This window comes from Hipposideros armiger, unplaced genomic scaffold (assembly GCF_001890085.2).
Source record: "Hipposideros armiger isolate ML-2016 unplaced genomic scaffold, ASM189008v1 scaffold_119, whole genome shotgun sequence".
NCBI classification, from domain to species: domain Eukaryota; kingdom Metazoa; phylum Chordata; class Mammalia; order Chiroptera; family Hipposideridae; genus Hipposideros; species Hipposideros armiger.
This window is the reverse complement of record NW_017731469.1, coordinates 368,188-390,754: the sequence shown is the minus strand read 5'-3', so window position 1 is coordinate 390,754 and position 22,567 is coordinate 368,188. Positions and strand designations below refer to the sequence as shown.

The 22,567-nt window shown below is 52.5% G+C and overlaps 1 protein-coding gene across 4 annotated transcripts in view; it reads left to right on the top strand.

Moving 5' to 3' along the window:
* Positions 1–21,884, top strand: part of NLGN3 (neuroligin 3) — a 23,488-nt gene extending 1,604 nt beyond the window's left edge. Inside the window, exons 1-8 of one of the 4 annotated variants that reach the window (XM_019648040.1) lie at positions 106–689; positions 1,158–1,813; positions 2,454–2,513; positions 6,012–6,071; positions 7,711–7,860; positions 13,766–13,951; positions 15,891–16,680; positions 17,305–21,884. In XM_019648040.1, the coding sequence (XP_019503585.1) occupies positions 1,357–1,813; positions 2,454–2,513; positions 6,012–6,071; positions 7,711–7,860; positions 13,766–13,951; positions 15,891–16,680; positions 17,305–18,148 (2,547 nt within the window). In that variant the 5' untranslated portion in view covers positions 106–689; positions 1,158–1,356 and the 3' untranslated portion in view covers positions 18,149–21,884. Of the gene's footprint in view, positions 1–105; positions 690–1,157; positions 1,814–2,453; positions 2,514–6,011; positions 6,072–7,710; positions 7,861–13,765; positions 13,952–15,890; positions 16,681–17,304 lie in introns of those variants that run through there. The other 3 variants (XM_019648039.1, XM_019648041.1, XM_019648042.1) reach the window with 3 other exon arrangements.
* The last annotated feature ends 683 nt before the right edge of the window (positions 21,885–22,567 follow it).

Below are 22,567 nucleotides of genomic sequence, written 5' to 3'. Positions count from 1 at the left end.
TGTGTGTGCGCGTGTGCGTGTGCGTGTGTGTGTGTGTGTGTGTGTGTGTGTGTGTGTGTGTCCATGCAGGAGCGTCTGTGTGTGCCTGTGTATATGTGTTGACTGTATATAACTCTGTGTCAGAAGGCCTGTGTGTCTTGATTGTGTTGCTTTTTCTGTTTCTGCCTCCATCTGTATGTCACCATCAAGCTGCATGTATCTGGATATTTAGCTATGTGGTGTGTGTATGTGATTATATTTGAGTAAGTCTCTATGTGTGTGTCTGAATGTATGTCCCTGTGAGTCTCTGGCTCTGTGACACTCTCAGTCTGAGAATGTGGGACTAGATGAGGAGTTCTCTATGGGTTTGGAACATGTCTCCGAGTGAAGATGACCGTTTCTGTGATCCTGGCTTGCTCTCTCTCACTCTGTCTTTGAGCCTTTGTGAGTTTATTTCTGAGTTTCTGAGTGTCGGTCCCTGGCACTCCGCTGTTTACTTTACACTGGCTGAGCATCAACAATGCTTAGGGTGCCAGGCAGAGGACTTTCTGCCTCAGTTCTGGCACTCCGTGTGAATCAGAGCTAGTCGACAGAAAGGACCAAGGCTGAAGGATTTGGGAGCTGTTAGGATTGAGGCAAAATGTACAGGAGGGCACGGGAGGCTCTGGGGACTCTGGCGCATGGCAGTGGTGCCCCTGGCCCTCCTGCAGGTGAGGGGTCTCTCTGTGGGACACTGTGCCTATCTGCGACTTTCCCTTCTTAGGCCTTAGAGTCCCGGAGTGAGGATTTCCTGAGGTGGAGGTCCCTGTATGAGGTCTCCAGTCTGGGGGTTCATACAGCATGCCCAAGGATGTGAGCTCCATTTCCAGCTCCCCCGCCCCTGCTACCAAATGCCACTCTGGCTCCAGCTGGCCCCCATGAGGTCTATTGGCTGAGGAGTTGAAGTTGGGGACTGGGAACTTGCCGTGGCAACCCCTGTCACTGTGTCAGTCCTCTTGGCTTTTCCAACCATGGCCAGGCACATAGAACGGTTCTGACTGGCAGCGGAGATCATTCGTGGGTCCCTGGAGTCCCGGGAGGGTATGTAGGAGAATAGCTCAATCCCAGCAAGGCCCCAGGGAGCCACTCCATAGCTGTCACGACCATCTTGGGTGATGCCTACTTCTGTCTTTCCACAGGTCTGCCTGGCCCTGAGGGAGTTCCCTTTCTGAAGCTGTGGAGCTCGGACGGCCTGCCCTCAACGTGCTGGGCACCTGAAGGTGTCCCTCGAGAGCTTAGTTTTGAGGTTCAAGTCAGTGTGGCCATGAAGTGGCTGCCTACTGGGCTGATGCTGTGACCCTGGAGTCTGCCTTTCCTGCCAGTCCCCCTGCCCGGAACATGTGGCTGTGGCTTGGCCTGCCCTTGCTGTCCCTGAGCCCCCAGCCCACAGTTGGCCGGAGCCTGTGCCTCACCCTGTGGTTCCTCGGCTTGGTGCTGAGGGCCAGTACGCAGGCCCCAGCACCCACAGTCAATACTCACTTTGGGAAGCTCAGGGGTGCCCGGGTACCATTGCCCAGTGAGATCCTGGGGCCTGTGGACCAATACTTGGGAGTGCCCTACGCAGCTCCTCCGATTGGCGAGAAACGCTTCCTGCCCCCTGAACCACCCCCGTCCTGGTCTGGCATCCGGAACGCCACACACTTCCCCCCAGTGTGCCCCCAGAACATCCACACAGCGGTGCCCGAAGTCATGCTGCCTGTCTGGTTCACTGCCAACTTGGATATCGTCGCCACTTACATCCAGGAGCCCAACGAAGACTGCCTCTACCTGAATGTCTATGTGCCCACGGAGGATGGTGAGTGCTGCGGCCAGGCACTGTGCCCTCCCTGCCTCCCACCTGCCCTCTTGTGTTCGTGGCTTGCACGTGCTTGTGTGCCCTGCAGCATGCCTCTGTCTGTCTGTGAACAAGCTTCTAACCATCACTCTGCTCGGCCTTCCCTTTCCTCCGCCCTGTTCTTCCCTCTCCCAGCATTGTCTCAGCTCCCATGTGTGAGTGACACTGTTACCAGGACGGGCCTGGCCAGGCCTGAGAGCTTTGACAAGTCTAGGGCCAGAGTGCTGGATGGGGGTTCCCCTGGGGGAGTATGGGTCACTGCTGGTAGCTGCCCGCGGGAGGATGCTGGCTGCACCAGACCCCCCTGTTGCCATTCCACCTGCTTTGAAAGGTGGTCGTTGTGTGTAGCCAAGGGAGCTGGGCGTGTGTGTGGGGGCGGGGGGCAAGCCTGGAGGGCCCTGCTTAGGTGCCTTCTCTTTCACTAGCTCATGCCTCCTCCCGCGGGGGTCACACTAAGGTAAGTGACAGAAACAAGGAGATGGTGGGACAGGCTCTCTGCCATGTGCCACCTGCAGAGCAGCTCTTGGGGCCTGGGGGTGGGGGATGCATGCCCCTGGGCAGAGGCCTCCTGTTATTTTTTAGTTTTTTATTCATTTTACAGTAAAGCGGATTTCCAAGGAATGCGCCCGAAAGCCCAACAAGAAAATTTGTAGGAAAGGAGGTAGGTAGCGAGCCGGCGGGGAGGGAGAGAGAGAGAGAGGGAGGTCTGCCTGCCCACCTGCCCTTGTCCCTGAGGACCCAGCCTTCCTTCAAGTAGCCCAGGCTCAGGGGGCGGTCGGTGAGCTCCACTTCATCCAAAGGCAGGACTTGGCGGCCTAAGGAAGGTTCAGAGCAGAAGCAGCAAAGCCATTTCCTCCAGTCTTCCTGGCCCCAAATTCCACCCTTAAGCGTATGCCAAAGACAGAGCGGGCAGTCAAGATGGAGCCAGCGGCTCATCCCTCCATGCTCTTTCCCGGGTTGAAAGTTCTAGACTCAACTGTCCAACCCTGAAGCTGAGACCAAACTCCTACACAGGCTTAGTAATCCTGCCAGTGCATAGCTGAGTGACTCGGGCTAGTCTACTGGCAGACCTTGGGGGTCTCCGGGAACTCTGGACTAATGGAGCCGTGAGAGCCTGCATTTTCAATTGACCCCCTTGCTGGGAGGAATTTTTTCCCCCTGTATAACCATTCTTCCTGTTCAAATAGCACTTGTTGCTTTCTATAAAGTGCTTTCATACTTACCTCAGAAAATCTTCCCCACGTCTCTGGAAGCTTCTAAGGTGGGCATCGGTGTCCCAATGTTACGGATGAGGAAACGGGCCCAGGAGAGTGACTTGCGGCTGCTCAAGGCCCTGTCGCTGGTCTGTGGCAAAGCTGAGACCAAACCCTGGGTCTCTTGACCCTCAGGGCAGTGTTCTTTCCACTGTAGCACGCGAGGCAACTCCCGTCTGCTCATTCCCACCTCCCCATCCCTGAAAGAAATGCTGAAATGTGGATGAGCGAGGCTGAACTGGAAACAGTAACAGCCTAAGGAACAGGTGGACAGTCATAGCCTGATGCGTGCCACCCTTCGGCAAGTTTGCACTTTGCTTTCCTTTGAAATCCTAGAGCAGGGTTCCCCCAAGTGGGGCTGTCAGGATTCCTGGGACCAGATGCAGAGCCCAGGATCTCCATGTTTGGCATGCTAACTAAGTGTTCCACGATATCCTGCAAAGGCTTTTGTGTGCAAATGAAGAAGCCGGTCTGGGAGCCACAAAGCCTGACTGACTTTCAGCTCCTGGTGCTAATTCAAAGTGAGGCCTTAGGCAAGTCTTCCTTTAAGAACCACTTTCAGCACCTGAGGGTGGTAGTGAATGGTCTGTCCTTAACACTCCATTAGCCTATCAATGAATTCACTTAGGTCTCTTAAATCTGCTCCTAGGGACCTAACCTTAGCATTAACCGTTTCCTAGGCGGGGTGATCTCCCCAGGACACCAGTAACAGCCTAGGGCAGTTAGACCCAGTCCTGAGAGTTTGGCTGGAGAGCTGATTGTAAGGTCTGCTCCAAAACAAACACTTACCAATCATGATTGTTGACCACGGACAAGGCCAAGTGCTAGGTGCTGTTGGGATGTGGAGAGATATGAATGAGACAGAGGAAAGATTTAGAAATAACTAAAGGTCTGACCGCTGCTCTCAAGAAGTGCTTAGCCTAGTGTTTAGCCTCAGCTGGTTTAGCTAGGCCCCACAGGCCAAGCTGGGAAGGGGGTTTCAGACAGTGCAGAGGAGGTCATTTGGCCATTTAGCTGCTCAAGTCAGTTCCCTATCCAGGGCCCATTGGCTGTTTGGGCCTGAGTTACAAACCCTGCCTCTTGGAGGAAATTCTCCCCAGAGGTCATGAGGTTTGTGTGCGTAGGCAGCATTGGCCTGGCTGGGACCCTATATCACCACAGTGTTGTGATGGGGGATGGTGGTGGAGCTGGCCTGGGTGCCAGGCGCAGCAGCAAGGACATCGGTGTGGGGGAGGCTGGGACAATGCACAGCCCAGGGACACTTCTGGGGGGGGGCAGGCAAAAGGGACACATCTTCTAAGTCAGGGCCTCTGGGAAATGAAGGATTTCCGGGGGAAGACATGCCCATCCCCCCCCACCCCCATCAAGTTGGAGGGAATTCATGTTTAGAGATGAGTGATTCCTTTCCATCTGTGGGGTGGGGGTGGACGGGCTGTCCCCTGTGTGGATGATGACACCCCGTGTCCCACAAGATCTCTGAGGGCAGTACTGGCAGGTGTGAAGATGGTCGATGCCACCGGAAGTCCAAAGAAGCTGCCCCTTGGGCTGGGCTCTTGCCTTAGTTGAAAAGGCATTTTGAAATATCAGGGTGGCTCCGTTTTGATTAATGGCTGTAAGGGAATTCATCCATTGGAGCCCAGACCAGCTGAGAAAGAGGGCTGTTTGCTGCCTCTAGGCTAAGAGTATCTGGCGTCCTAGACAGGGGGGTAAGCCAGGGGTGCCAGCAGAATGACCTGTTTCCACACACTGCTCAGCATCCAGGCTGTAAGTCCCCTCTCTCCACAGCCATTCCCAGGATGCACTTCTCGTCTCCTTAGAACAGCTTACCCCCAGGTCCTGAATGTCTCTCTTCTCTCCTCCATCCTCTCCTTCCCTTCCGTCCCTTCCCCTTCATGCCCCACCTCTTTTCTCATTTCTTTTTTCCCTTCCCTCTCCCCCATCCCAGAAAGGTGGCTTGGTGCAGTGGAAAGACCATGGCCTTTGGAGTCAAGCAGACCTGGGGTTGTGTCTCACCTGTAGCACTTTCTAGCTGTGTGATCTTGAGCAAGTCACTTCACCTCTCTGATCCTCAGTTTCCCCATCAGTGAAACAGGAATAAAGATAGTACCTACCTCATTGGGGAGTAAGGATCAAACAATAAGGCAGAAGTAGAGTCTAGCACCTGGTAAATATTCAGTACATAGTACACGGTAGGAGCTATCACACCTCTCTCTCTCTCTCTCACTCTCTCCCTTTTCTCCATTTCCCCTTCCTTCTTTCCCTTCCTCCCTCTCTGGCTCTCTCTAGATCTCAGAAAGAGGCTTGCTGCTCTCAGGCCTGGTTCCTGTGGGCAGGAACCCCATTTGCCATTGACCAGAGCAAGGAGCCCCAACAAGGAAGACCAGAGGGAGAGCTTCATCTCCCATTTTCTCCTGTGGGAATCAGGGTCAGCTGAGGCCCAGCTTGAGCCTGCCCACTGGGCCCGGGAGCTCAGGGCTCGTCCCCTAATAGCTCACATTCAAATGCACACGTGCGGCCAGTGCCACCTGTCACCGTCAGTGCCTGTCCCTGCTCTCCAGCTCAGCCTGCCTGTGTACACATGCACAGCCCCTTCCATATGGAAGAAATCCTTTCCCTGAGTGGGTATCTGGCTCTGTGCCGTAGCACAACTGCCGCTACCTCCTTCCTACCTGGGAAGGTAGTTGGCTGAGATGGGCTGTTGGGGACAGGGAGGCGGGGCAGGGAGGCCAGCACAGCAGGGGCCTCAGCCCACCCATTCCCTCAATTCTTGCCATCCCTCCTGCCTGTCCTGGGCCCAGGCCCAGAGCTGGCTTGCTGGGCCACACTGCAGTCATGCTGTTTTTGAATTCTCTCTCTGTTTTGTTCTCTGTTCTGTGCTGTTGTGTCTCCCCGTGTCTGGTCCCCAGGATCCGGCGCTAAGAAACAGGGCGAGGACTTAGCGGATAATGACGGGGATGAAGATGAAGGTATTTGGGGGCTGCAGGGCGTGGCGGCTGGTGCATGGCACAGAGCCCCTCCCCCTCTCGATGGGGAGAAGCCCCGTCTGTCTGTCTGTCCGTCCGTTGGTGTGTTTCTGTTCCTGTACAAGGCCGCTGGGCTGTTCATCCATCTTTGGCCTGGTTGGCCACTGGGAGTTCCAGGGTGATGGACACGGCTGGCGGGGGCCGGGGACCACAAGCAGAGCCACGGGAGAGTGTCCTCCTCGCCCCAGTGCCCACTCCCATTCTCAGTCCTACAGTAGCAATAGTGCTGTCTGCCGGAGACAGCTTCCTCCCCCATCTTCTGTGGTTCACGAGCACCTGTCCCTACTGAGCAGCAGGGAGAGTGGAGAGAAAGCAGGACTGAGGGAATGCAAGGAGATGTCTGTGTTTCGTGGGGAGACTGGCTCCTGAGAAACAAGGTGGAGAATAGCACCACCTACAACCTCCCCAGCCTTCTCTCAGAAGCAGAGAGATGGCCTCAGGGCCAGGGGCGGATGGAGCTTGAGGACAGGGTCACAGGACCGCAAGCTAAAACGTCAGGCTGAGGCCAGGACACCAAAGTCAGTAGATACTTGGGTGATGGTTGAAGTTGTCTTCCTTCGTCCTTGGGAAAACAGGTTGTGTTCGCTGGAACACCCCCCACCCCTGGAGGGGCCACACAGCTCAGGGGCCCAGTGGTGGCTGGCAGGGCTGTGCTGGTGTGGCCTCCCCCCTCCCCGCACCGTGCTGCCTGGGCTTGGGAGCAGCCACTTTCAGGTCCCTCGTTGAATGGCCTGTGGGAGACTCCATCTTCATCCTAATGCTGACTGGGGGCAGGCTCTCTCATTCTTAGTTCTGCCCCTTTCCTCTTTTCCACATCCCTTGTGGCTCTAGTTAAGTCTGCCTGATGCCCGGGGACAATGGGGTAAATGAGCACATGGCTGAGGAAGCACATCACTAAGGCTCCCCCACCCCATCTGTGCCATTCACCCCCCTTTCCCCACATTCTCCCTTGTTCTCTCCCTGTGCTACTCCTTACTCCCGCCCCTCTTGTCTCTGTCTGCACTGGGGGTCCAGCTGCTGCCAATGGCCGTATTTCTATGTAACTGGTCTAGTCGTGGGGGTTCCAGGGCTCCCCAGCCCCTGCTCTCTAAAGCCATAACAGGTCCCAGGACTCCTGGGCGCCCAGGGCAGGGACTCACTTGATCCAGCTAAGGGACTAGCCCTTCCTCTTCCTCCTGCCCCCTGCCCCCTGTCCCCTNCATGGACACCCACCACGGGGAACAGTGGCATCCTGGGTATTCCAAGCTCTGCTGTCCATCAGAGATGGGCCTAACTCAACCCCTGTCCCCTGCCCCCTGCCCCCAGGGCCCAGCCATGGCCTCCCTAGGCCTAGCTGTCTCAGGCACGCCTGGCTGCTGTGAGGCACTGGAAGCCAGAGCCTTTAAAGACATCACTGAAGTCCAGCTGTCTCTGGCTGATGCTGGAGCTCCAGGCTGAGCAGCCCCATGAGTCCTGCCCTAAGAGATGGCGGTGGTGTCCTGGCACCTGGAATAGCTTTGCTGCCCACACCCCCCCAGGGCTGGCGGGGGTGGGGAGGAAGGGCATCCTACCCAGCCTGTGTCTCACCCCTTTTCCTTAACAGACATCCGGGACAGTGGCGCTAAGCCCGTCATGGTCTACATCCATGGAGGCTCTTACATGGAAGGGACAGGCAACATGATTGATGGCAGCGTCCTCGCCAGTTATGGCAACGTCATCGTCATCACCCTCAACTATCGGGTTGGGGTGCTAGGTATGGTTCCCTGTTATGCCCCTACACGAACCCTGCTTCTTAAGGAGGAGGGAGTTAGGAAACGGTGGCCTTGTTTTTGTAGCTGCTGCTAAGGACCATAGTCCAATGTTGCTATCCCATGGCCACTACCCAAGAGAGGGGAGCTCCCTGTGTCCCCAGGCCCTTTCCTGGAATGTTTAGATGCCACTGGAAATTCCATGTAAATGTGACACCTTCTCTTAGGTCTCTGCTTCCAGACCTCTGCTTGGCTGAGCCTTGTAGCGTCCTGTCCTCAGCTCCACCCACCCACCCGCCAATCACACGTGCTCACATCCACACGGCCCACGCCCAGCCCTGTGTGTACCATGATGTTTCACTCTCTCTCCGCAATCACACACACCTCCACACACGTAGACCACACAACATAGACTCCACACATGGAGCACCCCTACACACAGCCACGTGCTTGTACTCCTCTCTGTACCTCATTCCTCCCCTCATCTACACAGCTTTCCCTCACCATCCCCCCCACACACTCATTCCCGTACACCTCTCCCTCCATATAGCTATAGACACACTGCACAATATATGTGAGTGTATTGTATACCCCACACATGTGCTCTACACAGACCCATAACTTGCACACCCACATGCATACACAAACCCCACACATATACACCTTAAATATACATCAGTATTTCTCCCACACGTCCCCATATCCTCCTGCACACCCCACTTCTGCATCCAACACCCACATACACACATATGTCCTTCACCTTCCCTGCATAAACACAAGGCAACATTCCCCCTTCCTACACATATACACCCTACCCTTCACATACACACATACTACACACACACCGCATCCCTGTTTCCATACATATCCCCTCACTCATAGACACATCCACAGTCCCTACACATACACCCACACGCACACGTACACACACGTCCCACACATACCCTGCATCCATGTATCCAACACATGCATATGTTCATGTCCCCCACCCTACCCCACAAATCCATTCAGATGCATACCCCCCACCTGCTCATCCATGCATATACACCTCTATTCACCCCACTCTCATGCACACCCCACACTCACACACCCATGTACACACATACACACATTTATTCTACTGTTTCCACGCATGCATCCCCCTCCACACACACACTCTCATACATACACACTCATTTCCCAAACACCTCCTCACACACGCCCATATGCCCTTCCCCAACATACTCTCATCCGCACGCTTGGTTCAATGACTGAGACAGCCACTCTACCCTGTACCTTCCTTGGTGACTGCGAATGCCTACATGAGGCCAAAGGCTTGAGTTAAGCAACTGCCTCAGAGAGGGTGATTAAGCACCCTTTCGGGTGCTCACCCAGGCCTCAGGGCTCACATGCAGTGTCAGGAAGAAACTGCTTTTTGCCTGGAGGGCTTGTGTCCTCTGAGTTCTAGTGCGGCTCAAGGCAGTTTGTCAGGTCTGTAGACCTGGGTGCTGAAAAAGTAAGTAGGCATGGCTTCCTCCAGGACAGTCGGCTGAGAGGACCTTACTCTAATTGGCTTTTGAGTATATTGCTTTGCCAGTTCTAATCCCGAGACCCTGGTGCTGCATTTCACTCATGGGTGTGGTTATGTATGCAGAAAGGCAAACAAAACTTCTCGATTTACCCTTAACACTATATGCGATAGCAAGACACCTTTTTCGGGTCCAGACTGGAGAAGTGATTGTCCCTGAGAAAAGTGGAGCCTGTGTCTCCCTTCTGTGGCATCTGGCTACCAGCTATGAAGCATAGAGGCCATCTCCCCGGTCCAACAGTCTGCGCGTTGTGGGTTTCACAGTTCTCCTGCTGCTCCTCTGTCTGAGCCACCCCACACATTACCGCAAGGCTCTTCTAAGCTGCTCTGTCCTGTTGAGAAAGGGGACCTGAGTCTCTGACAGTAAAAATGGTGCCACGCAGGTGGCTGTAAACCCACACAGTAGGGCTGCACAGTTCCTGAAGAGTGATGAATATACAAATGTAATCACACACTGATATAGAGGCACACATAGATGGTGGTCGAAGGCCAAAAGTAATTGTGCTACTTTATTTTCTTAGTGAGAGTAATAGAAAACACTCAACTCAGCTGCTTTGAAAAATTAGAAAACCAAAGCTTCATTCGAGAAGGTGTACTGGAAATCACAGACAATACTAAGAATATGCTTCTGTTCCATATTATTGGGAATGGCTAAGGATGAGGAAAAGAGGATGAGAAGAGCCGGGGAAGGAGGGAGGGGGATGTAAGGAAGAGAGGAAAAGGACGGGGGAGACAGAAGAGGACAAGAGTGACACAGAGAAAGGAGGCAGAAAGGAGACAGGAGAGACTCATAGAATTTGAAGTGTCAGTTGGGAGTCCTGGGCTGCACAGAAGGCTGTTGCTGGTGAGCATGCCCTGTGACATCCTGATTTGCTGACTACTGCACAACCCTTCAGCTGCTCTAATCCTTAGGCTTCTATATCAGGAGGTCTTAACCTTTGGGGAGTCTTGGACCCTTTGAGATTCTGATGAAAGCTATGGATTCTCCTCAGAAGACACTCTATCCAATCTCTCTCCCTCTCCTCTCTCTCTCTCTCTCTCTCTCTCTCTCTCTCTCTCTCTCTCTCTCTCTCATACACACACGCGCGCGTGATTTCATGGATCCCACTGAAACTCACCCGTGAAACTCAGGTCGAGAACCCCCCACTTTGAAACTTCCTTTCACTTGGATAACCAGAACAGCATACCTGGGGGCAGAAGTGTTATTGTTTGGGGTTAAGCTGTTAATGCTCAGATAATATTAGCCAAACCTCAGAAGGCATCATAAACTGAGGTTAGGTCAGAAGTTTGCTACCATTTCCTGGGCATCCTTCACTGCCTGCCCTGGAACCCAGATGTAATCAATAAGCCACTGGTTGGATTCTGGGTACATACAAGATGTTTTTGTCTCTTGGCACCAGATGTAGAACATGGGTGTGTCCCTGACATTTTGGCTTTTCCTCAGTGTAGCAGAGGCATTTGTCATTTTGGACCTCAATTACAGGAAGTCCTCACTCAACATCATCAAGAGGTTCTGTGACTCTAAGTGAAATGACTGTATAACGAAACCAATGTTACCATAGGCTGTAAACAAGAGTTAAGTTGCTCTGGCATCTCATCAACGTTATAAGGAAACAATGTTGTTATGCGAGGAGCTGCTCTATATGCATTTATGCACCCTCCCTCCCATCAGCTTCTCTGGAGCACTGAGCCCAAACAGACAGTTCAATCTAACCTGCTTCTTCAGACATCTTCAGTGATTCATGTATTTGGAGAATGGCACAGGCTAGTGCATAGATCCTGTCCAAGGCAGAGGGGGAGCTATTACTTGGGAAGCCCCCACTGGGCTGGAGAGCAACAAAAAGAAAGGGACCCAGCAGGTTATCCCTGGGGCTGAGGAAGTAGGGGTTTGCCAGCTTAATTCTGGGTCCCAGATTTTCATCTTATGCCCTTGCTCACGTACCCTTCAGGCAAACTGAAAACCTGGTAAACGTCGAGCCGTGAGACACAGATCTCTGTCTGATTCTGATACAGTGTGCCAGATTCCCGCGTCTTCTGTTGACAAGCAACTTACCATGTACTGCAGTATAAACTTGGGCCCAAAGAGACTGGCTCCGATTTACTCACAGTCTACGAAATTTGTTATTTCAGCCCTCGTTCTCACGTGGTTTGTGTGGATGGCCGAGTTAGAGGGGAGCTAGCGGCAAGTGACTACTCTACCAGACTGCCGGGTTCTGTGCATTTGTAGGGGATCATGTTTGCTGTGTCACCTCCTGGGCCTGTTGGATATAGCACTTCAAGCAGGACTCTTGCTTGTAGTAGGGGTGGTTGACAGGGCATCACCCATGTGCTTCAGTGCCTCTTATCCCGGGGTTGATGGGATCCGAGGGAGCCGTGATTGATGGTTGGACCCTCCACAAAGCACTGTCAGGCCTTTGTTGCTAACCTGGGAAAGCAGTACATGTTGCAGAAATGTACTTGATTACATCTAAATGCAGGCTCTTCCTGCTGATTAGGACCGAGTACTGGGCGCATTTCACTAAACGAGGCTAAGGTCAAGTGTGCTATTACCTAAATAAGAGAAAAGGGAAAGGAGAGATGAGCAAGGAGATAAGGAAGGGGGCCAGGCCGACTAAGAGAAGCATATAGTGATTTTTGCCAGAGGGTCCCAAGGCTTGGACAGCTGGGTTGCAGCTTCAGTGCGTGAACGGACCAGGCCAGGAAGAAGCTGGCCCCCCTGTCTAGAGGAATAAGCGCGCCTGCATTCCTCCTCATTCAGGCTTTCTCTAATTCTTTCTCATTTCCTCATCGGGAACCTGGGGCTAAAGAGGGCTTATGACTAGGTCCTGAGAGGAATAACTAAGTACTTTACATACTTAATTCTACCAAAAGGTAAATTAATAACACACTTGAAGAGGGTGAAATGATCTTTCTTGCAGAAGCTAGAAACAGAAGGACTCGAGAAATAGGGACGCGGTCCTGTGCCTGCTTGAGTCTCTTTGAATTCAGCTTCTGCTGTGGACTGCCAGAGAGCTCTCCGCAAGCTGAGGGGGCCTCCTCAAACACAGCCTCGCCCAGAGTTGAGGCCGGGTGCTGTGACTGAGCTTTTAACTGGGGAGTGAAAAAATACTGACGCAGGTATGGGTTTCTAGTGTGTAGGAACACTACAACTAGCCACCTGGAAAGAACCCTTCTGAAAGCCTAGGGTGGGAGAAACCAGAGCCTTCCAAGGAGCCTAAAGAGCAGGGAAGAGAGATGAAATGGGGCAGAGCAGGATCCATCTAAAATGGAAGCAGGGTGGTGGTGGTGGTGGTGATGGTGGGGAATATAGGACATCTCTGTGGGATAGCCAGCAGGTGGGCAGGAAGGTAGTCTCCATGGCAACAAGTCTCCACAGCAGCAAATCCCAGCAGGTGGGTGGGAAGGTAGTCTCCATGGTGACATGGCTCCTCCAGCAAATCCCACTGGGTAGGCGGGAAGACTTGTTTCTGTGGTAACTACCGCGCTGACTTCCCCATTTCTCCACCAGACGAAAAAGATGGTCTCACACCATGGTTCTCCAACATTAGCAAGCATCAGAATCATCTGGAGACCATGTTAAAAACACTGATTACTGGGCCCCACCCCCAGAGTTTCTGAATCAGTAGGTCTTGGAGCAAGGGAAATGAAGACCTGCCCTGACAATGATGGTCCATGGGCATCCGAGGCCCTGGAAAGAGGTGGAGATGGACTGACTGGTGGGGAAGAGCAAGGAGAGCTTAGGGATTGTTGCCTCTTGGGGTCTTCACTTCCTTCAGAGAGAGAAGGAAAGGGAAAGAGAAGTAACCATACATTTACAACGTGCTCAGCATGTCAGAGATGCTTATGTTCCTTTCATCCCTGTTACAGCCTGTTGGAGTGTTTTTATCCCCATGTTACAGAAGAGGAAACTCTAGCCCAGAGGTTTTAAGTAACTTGACCAAGGCTACATGGCTAGGAAGTAGTGGAGCCAGGGACCAAGCAGGGTCTCTGCTCTTTCCACTCTATCTTGCCAGGTGCTAAGGTCATGACCCTGATAGGGCATCCCGGCAGAGGATGCTGGGTCCTGGCCTTGTGCAGTTCCTGACCATTAAGTCTCCCGACTGGAGGCGTCCCCTTTGGATGGTCTGGCAATCTCTGCTTCCCAACTGGACCATGGGTGGGAGGCAGGGAGTAGATCCTTCTGTGTTGGTGATGTTGAGCCTTGCAGAAAGGAACACTGCTTTATGCTAGCTAGGTGGAAGGAGCTATTCTCTGTCCTCACAGCACCGATTCCTGCTGCCAATCATAACCCAAATTGTCCATCCCTCCACTTTCGCTGTCCTCATGCCCTTTGTTGAATCCAGGTTTCCTGAGCACTGGTGATCAGGCTGCCAAAGGCAACTATGGGCTCCTTGACCAAATCCAGGCCCTCCGCTGGGTGAGCGAGAATATCGCCTTCTTCGGTGGTGATCCCCGCCGTATTACTGTCTTTGGCTCTGGCATCGGCGCATCCTGTGTCAGTCTCCTCACGTTGTCACATCACTCTGAGGGTGAGTAGCTCTGGGGGCAAAATTTCAACAAGCAAAGCACTGGCTACCGACCCACAGTGCCCAGGGGAGTCAGCCTGCACTCTTCTACCAGCTCAGTACCCCCTTGGGGAGAAGCGGGAGGGCCATGTTTCTTTAGGGGAAGGGGAATGCGTCCATGAGACAGAGGGAAGGAGAGAATGCCATTTACATCTCCTTCTGATGTGGCAGCCTTATTTAGGAGAGTAGGAGGAGAGGAACTCTCTGAAGGGACAAGAGTTCTTTTGGGGCAGGGGAATCTCTTTGTTTGGGAAGGACACGTGACTTTGGGGTAGCGCTTTAGGGTGGAGATTCGTTTTTTTGGTGTAAGAAACACTCTTCCTCTGCCTTTCTCTCTGAAGGACAAGTCCGTACAAGAGAGCTGTCCTGGAGCGGGAGATGGCTCCCAAGTGAGGACTGCTAACCTGCAGGGCAGGCTTTCTTTCAGGGCTGGCCCCCTATTATCAGCCTTCAAACCTCCTCCAGGCTGAACAACCCCTAAGGGAAACTCATTTTTGGCCCAAAGGAAAGCCTCTGTCCTTGCCATGGGTCCCTCTGTCAGTGACTCTTCCAACGGGCTGAAGAGGCCCTTTTTTTTTTGCCGACATGAACCATTCTCATCACCTCTGGACTATAAAACACATCCTGTCTCTGAGAGGGAAAGATGCCCTTCTCTGAAGTAAGGAAATCTGTGACAGAGGACATGCTTTTTCATTAACATCAACCCCATGAGTTAGTGATATTATCACAGGAAGACCTTCAGTCTCTCTTTGAAGGCCTGTCTCTCAGAGAAAAATCACCTTCTCTGACCTAGAAGTTCCATTTCTGCCCCTCCTGGGACGACCCTGGTGAGGTGGGAGCTGCACCCCATCTTAGAATGTGTTTCTAGGTGACAGTAATTGGAGCAGGAATCCCTTTATCCGCAAAGGAGGATGAGGGTGGATGCCTCTCTAAAAGGGGTCTCCTCTTCAGATTGGAGACTACTCCCTTGGGAGGAAAAGGCCTTTTCTTGGAGTGGTGCTATCCTCTGTCATAGGGGGTCTGTGTCCCTGGAGGCGGGGCTGCTTTAAAGATTTGTTCTCTCTGTCTTTCTGTAATTGACTCATGGAGAATAATCTTTCAAAAAGTGAGGCTGTCTCTTGTGTCGTCATCTGTATTTCTCTCCCTCTCTTTCTGCCTTTCTCTCAGAGAAATGGAAATGTGTGCCTGGGAACTAGATCACCCCTTGGAAATGTTGGGGCCAGGGAAAGAATGCTACCCTTTTTTTCCTAAGGGGAAGAATCATCCACTTTTTGATTTGGGGGACAGAGTCCCCCTCAGGTAGGGGGAAATCTGGATCCGAGGCATCAGTAGCTTTAGGAAAAGGGAAGCCCTGTGGGGACTGCGAACTGGGAGGGCACGTTCCCCGGAGACTTTTAGACCCCAAGGCCTTTGCCCTTGGGAACCCTTCCCCAAACTCCCAGAATGTGAGTCTCTCTCCTGCCTGCATTTCTCATCTCTCATGAAAAAGACCCCTTTGTGATGGAAGTGCCAGCTCCCTGGTGGTGTGCTGGCACAGAGCTGGGCCCAGCTGGGCAGGAAGAAGAGGGGAAGACAAGGAGAGATAAAGAGAGGGAGCATAAGGAAGCTGATGTCTGGGACCCAAGTGGTTAATCCTTCCTGGCGTTTCCTTAACCCCCAAGTTACCAACCATTGCCTCTGGACAAGGAAGCAAGAAGCAGGCAAGGGACCAGTCAGGGAACGGGCCCAGCAACCCCTCCTCTGATCCTCACCCATCATCCCAGCCAAAAGGGTTGTTCCTCCTTCCCAGGCCATTCAAGCCATAGTGCAGCCTCAGTAACAAAGGAATGAAAGGGACAGGCAAGGGAGGCCTGGGCTGTGGGTGACAAGGCAGAGCTGATCTGATGCCGCCTATCTTCTGTAGGGCTTTTTCAGAGGGCCATCATCCAAAGTGGTTCTGCTCTGTCCAGCTGGGCTGTGAACTACCAACCAGTGAAGTATACCAGCCTGTTGGCTGACAAGGTGGGCTGTAATGTGCTAGACACAGTGGATATGGTGGACTGTCTTCGGCAAAAGAGTGCCAAGGAGCTGGTGGAGCAGGACATCCAGCCAGCCCGCTACCATGTGGCCTTTGGTCCTGTGATTGATGGTGATGTCATTCCTGATGACCCTGAGATCCTCATGGAACAGGGTGAGTTCCTCAACTATGACATCATGCTAGGCGTCAACCAGGGCGAGGGCCTCAAGTTTGTGGAAGGGGTAGTAGACCCTGAGGATGGCGTCTCTGGCACTGACTTTGACTACTCAGTCTCCAACTTTGTGGACAATCTGTATGGATATCCTGAGGGTAAGGATACCCTGCGGGAGACCATCAAGTTCATGTATACAGACTGGGCAGACCGTGATAACCCTGAGACCCGCCGTAAAACACTGGTGGCACTCTTCACTGACCACCAGTGGGTGGAGCCCTCGGTGGTGACAGCTGATCTGCACGCACGCTATGGCTCACCGACTTACTTTTACGCCTTCTATCATCACTGCCAGAGCCTCATGAAGCCTGCTTGGTCTGATGCAGCTCATGGGGACGAAGTACCCTATGTTTTCGGTGTCCCGATGGTGGGCCCCACTGACCTCTTCCCCTGCAACTTCTCCAAGAATGACGTTATGCTCAGTGCTGTTGTCATGACCTACTGGACCAACTTTGCCAAGACCGGGTAAGGAGAAAGTGGGCGTTCTCCTTTGGGACTCCAGTGTGCCCTCCCCTCTGCTCCTCTATCTAAACCTCTTCCATCATCTCCCTAAATCTTGTTTGGTAACCCTTTCACCCCCCCTCCCTACTCCCTCCTTTCATGCCATTTTGAGTCCCTCGTGCCATTTCCTTCCCTCAAAAATTTTGTTGAGGCTCAGAAGTCAGTTAACATTAGGACTGGGCAGGAGTGAGAGTCACTGGCCGGACTGTAGGATTCAAGGTTAGGTGATCGGAGGCTGTGTGAAGTGGGAAGTACAATCAGAAAGAGCCTTTAAAGTGCTCTTGGAAGAATGGGGCGGCTGAAAAGATTGACAGACACTCAGTAGCACGTGAGAAAAAAAGCGTCTCCAGCATGATCTTGCAGGATGGGCACAGGGAAGGATGGGATGGTTCCACGACACCGTGGGCAATAGGAGTTCAAGGCTGGGGAAGAGGAGGAGTATGGACAAAGTGAGGGACCCTGAAAAAATGGAAACACTGGGAAATTTTGGACTGGGGAGGAGGTTTAGGGGTGGGTGTGAGGGAGAATGTTGGGCCGTTTCCTAATCGAGGTAGCGTGGTGACCCCAGATTTCCATGTGGTATTTCAGGGATCCCAACAAGCCGGTCCCCCAGGACACCAAGTTCATTCACACCAAGGCCAACCGCTTTGAGGAAGTGGCCTGGTCCAAATACAATCCCCGAGACCAGCTCTACCTTCACATCGGGCTGAAACCGAGGGTCCGTGATCATTACCGGGCCACTAAGGTAGCCTTTTGGAAACACCTGGTGCCCCACCTATACAATCTGCATGACATGTTCCACTATACGTCCACAACCACCAAAGTGCCGCCCCCGGATACCACCCACAGCTCCCATATCACCCGGAGGCCCAACGGCAAGACCTGGAGCACCAAGCGGCCAGCCATTTCCCCTGCCTATAGCAATGAGAACGCCCAAGGGTCCTGGAACGGGGACCAGGATGCAGGGCCACTCTTGGTGGAGAACCCTCGTGACTACTCCACTGAATTAAGTGTCACCATCGCTGTCGGGGCCTCCCTCCTGTTCCTTAATGTTCTGGCCTTCGCTGCCCTCTACTACCGTAAGGACAAACGACGTCAGGAGCCCCTGCGGCAGCCTAGCCCTCAGAGGGGAACCGGGGCCCCCGAATTGGGAGCTGCTCCTGAGGAGGAGCTGGCAGCATTGCAGCTGGGCCCCACTCACCATGAGTGTGAGGCTGGTCCCCCCCACGACACACTGCGCCTCACTGCGCTGCCTGACTACACACTGACCCTGCGACGCTCCCCTGATGACATTCCACTCATGACTCCCAACACCATCACTATGATCCCCAACTCCCTGGTAGGGCTGCAGACGTTGCACCCCTATAATACCTTTGCCGCGGGATTCAACAGTACTGGGCTGCCCCACTCACACTCCACTACCAGGGTATAGCTCCAGCCAGAGCACAGCCTATCTCCTGCTCCCTCCCTCCCAGATCCACGAACACACATGTGCACCTGCGTGCACATACACACACACACACACACACGCACGCACGCACACAGACACGTACAGACATATATGTATACGCACGCAGCCACACCCGACAGACAGCAGACCCACCTGCACAAACATAGACAGATGTGGACATGCACCCGTATGTACAAAAACACAAATAAGGAAGTAAACCTGAACCAACCCTTCAAATGGGGACGCAAGTGAGTCCTTGGGAAACTGAAGACCCGTGGAACAGCAGCTGAAGCCAGCTCCCTGAGTCTGACCACAGACATTCCTGGGGGCCCGAAAGCACCAGCTGGACACCCCCTTGGTGCTCGCCCTCTGCCTCCCTTGGAACTGCACCACCGACCAACTCCAGACTTGGGAGCTTTAAAGAGCAGGGCAGCTCTTTCTCCCCCAGACTTGGTCTTTTTTCTGGGTCTTGTTTTTGTTTCTGTTTTTTAAAATTTTTGGAACAAAAGCTTCTTCAATCTGTGAGTGCAAAGAACTCTGGAAGGGGAGGGCCCCAGGACCAGGGCTCTCTGGCTCTGGAACCCCCAGTGCTCACACGATCTGACCAAGAAACGGGACCCTGAAACAGATTTGAGCAAGACCGCTGCGTGGAAGGAGGAAGGGGTGACCGCTGGACAGGGTTGGAGGGCCATAGGGGAGAACTCTCCAGCCATCTCTGTGTCCCTGTGAGGGGCTGCAGAGACCACAGGGTAGATTTGCCGAACGAGGTTCTGTGGAGGCCAAGTCATTAGTGGCCCCCCCGGGTATAATCTGGGTTCTGCCTCTGCCCTTGGGGTAATGCTATCAGAAATTCACCCCATTTTCTTTACGGAGTCTCTTTTGTGTCTGTCATTTCTCTTTCAAAAAGGCGTTGTTTTTTGTTGTTGTTGGCTTTTTTTTTTTAAAGAAAAGTTCTTAAAACACTAACGGAAACCCATGGAGTTTGTCCTTTGTAAAAATTTTAAACACAGTGTCTTGATATAAAAATAAAAAATCCAGTTAGCACTCCCAACTTGCCTCCCTTGCACAGGCCTTGCCCCTGACTTCCCAGCTGGGTGCAGGCTAGGAATCACAGCAGGTCCCTCCCTCCTATGCCTTTAAGCTGGTACAAGGCTGGGCTGTGCTCTGCGGGGACCAGCACTGAGGCATCTCCAACCTTATGCTGCCCCCACCCTCACCCTGCCCCCCAAGGGTCTGGGTTCCTGCAGCTGAAGCCTTATCTCAACACCTCTGGCCTCCTAATGAAAGGGCAAAAATAACACTTCTGCCTCCACTGCATGCCATCACAGCTGCCCGCCACTGCCACCATTGCCACCACCCTGCCCTCATCCAGGACTAGGGTCTGGAAGGAGGTTTGACTTCTAACATGCTGCAATTCTTACTGGTATCTGGATCCAGTGTGCCACCAGATGTGTGCGCTCCCTGGCCTTGGTCGGCTGGCACAGGAGGGCCCCCTCCTCCCCAGGGATGCTTCTGTCCTCTTCTGAGAAGTCACTGGGGTCCTGGGAGCAGTTTCTCTCAAAGATTGTGATCCGTGGCTCCCTATCAACCCTGGGGCTCCACAGGGTTGGCATTGTGGCGTTTCCTATTATTCTCAGTGACTTGAAGGACTGAACCAGGAGCCTGCTCACCAAGTATGACAGTTGGGTGGGGTTGCTGACACCTCAGAAATCAGGAATAGAATTCTTCAAAGTGACCCTGACAAAATGAGGGAGATGAACCAACACAACAGGATGGTGTGCAGAGGACACCAAACCCGAGAACTGACTTGACACACGGTATAGTTAGGAAAAAGAAAGGGGGTGGTCAGAGTGGGTCACAATTGAATGAGTCCATACTGTAGAACTCGTTTCTCCTCCCTCCCTCCCTTCCTGTTTTCTTTCCAAAACTAATGTGACTACTAGCATATAATAACAAACATATAGCATGGAGTTGTTGGGAAGTAATCAGAGTCTGAGGTTTAGAATTAGAAGTAACCTCAGTCATCCAGTCCAACCCAGTTATTTTACAATTGGGGAAATGGGCCCAGAAAAGGCCAATGTCACAGTTAGTGTTAGAAACAGACCTAGAATGCAGTCCAGAAATATATGACCTTCCTCATGGTCCTCAGCTTTTTTCACTCTACCTAGCATCGGTTAGGCCTTTTAAAGCATTAATGGGTCTGCCTTTGGTCAACACGTTTGGCGTATGTGGAAAAGCTGGAGAGAGTCTGGACAAGAGCAGAAACCATGTGCCAAAGGACTAGCTTTTGTCTTTTTTTAATTTAGAAAAGAGAGAGATGATGAGGTAACATTCAATAATTATCAAGCACCTAATATGTGACAAGTGTGCTATATCACCTTCAAAATTTAAACTCCTAAATAAGGACAGAGCTGAGGGTCTGTTCTCCATTTCTTCTGAGAATGATAGAGAGATAAGATTAAATTAGATACAAAGAAAGACTTCGCTGTGGATAGGAGGTAATCATGGCACTTAGTAAGTCCTCAGTAACAGTGGCCAAATTGAATGAATGACTACTGAGGAAAATACTGGTGTTTTTCTACCTGAAAACAGAGGACTGGGTTACATGACCTTTCGAGGTCAGAGTCCTCATTATTATAATCCTTTGATTGCTCCATCTCAGATATTACCAAACTGGGCCTCTTCTTCTGGAGTGTGTGTGTGTGTGTGTGTGTGTGTGTGTGTGTGTGTGCCTCCAAATTAGGAGGCTCTCTATTTGGGGAGGATTTAGACATCGCCTCTCCTTGAAGAACACAAGGTGCTATAGCAGAGCCAGCTCCAATCCTAGTTGGGACCCATCTGTTAGAGATTATAGTTGGTCTTCACACCTTTGAAAGGGGTGCATGGAAGAGGTGACCTCCAAGACAGTCAGACCTGGGTCCACGTAGCTCCAGTGTTCTCAGCCCCATTGCTGATGGCCAGCCCTGAGCCCAGCTACAAAGCCCAGCTCCTTGTCTGAAGAGGGGCTGAGGACATACTGGGGTTTTATTTCATATTGCAAAAATCATTAGTGCCTCGACTGGGTTCAGCCTGCATTCCTAGATTTACCTAGTTTCTAGATTAGTCCTTTGGGGAACTGGACACAGCGAACTTGTGGTGTGTGTGAAGGGCCAAGCGTTGGTCACTGTGAAAACCTCCATAGGAAGTACCTATGGTTTACCAGGACTGTAGGCCGGTCCCTGTGCTAATTTATATACTATAGAGGGATAGAAGATACCCCTTTGGGGTGCACACTGTCAGGAAGACAAAAGTGAACTATGATAAAATGAATGAAACGCATAATCTAGCATGTCACTTCAATTGTATGGTCAAGGTTAAAGGGGCTGGAGAAGTTGCAAGAAAAGCTATGAGGGGATTCGGGTGGATGGAATAGTGGGCACTCCAACTTAGGAGAAAAGCCTCAGCAAGAGCAGGGAGATAGGAAGGTCTGAGCATGCCTGAGGAGCAAGTGAGGGACTAACTTGACTGAAGTAGAGGGTTCGAGTTAAACGACTGGACATGAAGTTGGAAAGGGAGGTTGTGGAGGTCTTCGCAACAGTAGAAGAGTTTGGGTGTTACTGGGTGAGTGATAGAACACTCTGACTTCTTTTGCAAATGGTTTAATAAAGAGACAACAGGGGCCGGCTGAATGGCACGTTGGTTAAGAGTTGGCTTGGGAGCACGAACTCTGAGCAGCAGGGCCGCCTGTTGGGATCCCACATGAGAGCCAGTGATGCTGCTCCCTCTACAGCTAAGATGCTGAACAACAGCTCGACCTGGAGCTGGGCTACCGGGAGTTGCCGGTGATGGCGTGGGCTGCAGTGGGGCTGCAGTGGGCTGCCGTGAGCTACCGTTGAGTGGCTGGCAGCCAGCATGAGCTGCCGTGAGCCAGCTGTGAGTGGCCGTCCAGTGGCCTGTGAGTGACTGCCTCTCCCAGGAAGAGCGCAATGATAATACCAACATGGGCCATGTGGTGATGTCCTCCACAACTAGACTGAAGAACAAAAGGACAGCAACTTGTCTGTTCCCCTTCCCCGATTCCCCAACGCTGTTTTCTCCCCCCAATTCCCCAATAAAATCCTTTAAAAAAGAGAGAGAGAAAACAGAATCTCCACGGCTCCTCTTTCTGTTCCTTCTCTTCCACAAGGAGAAGGATTTTCAGAGTAGAAAGGACAGAGTGAGCCTTGGACAGTGGCTCCTAAAAGCAGTGTATTCCAAAAGAGCTTTTAGCTGCTCGGAGTAATTCCATCTCCTAGTCCAGGTCAGTAACAGCCCAGGGCAGCTCAGGTTGCAGGACTCCTGGAGGTGGCTTTGAAAACCTCATGGAGAGAGGCTGGCCTGAACACTGCAGCTCAGAGGTGGGCAAACGGGGCTCCACAGTTT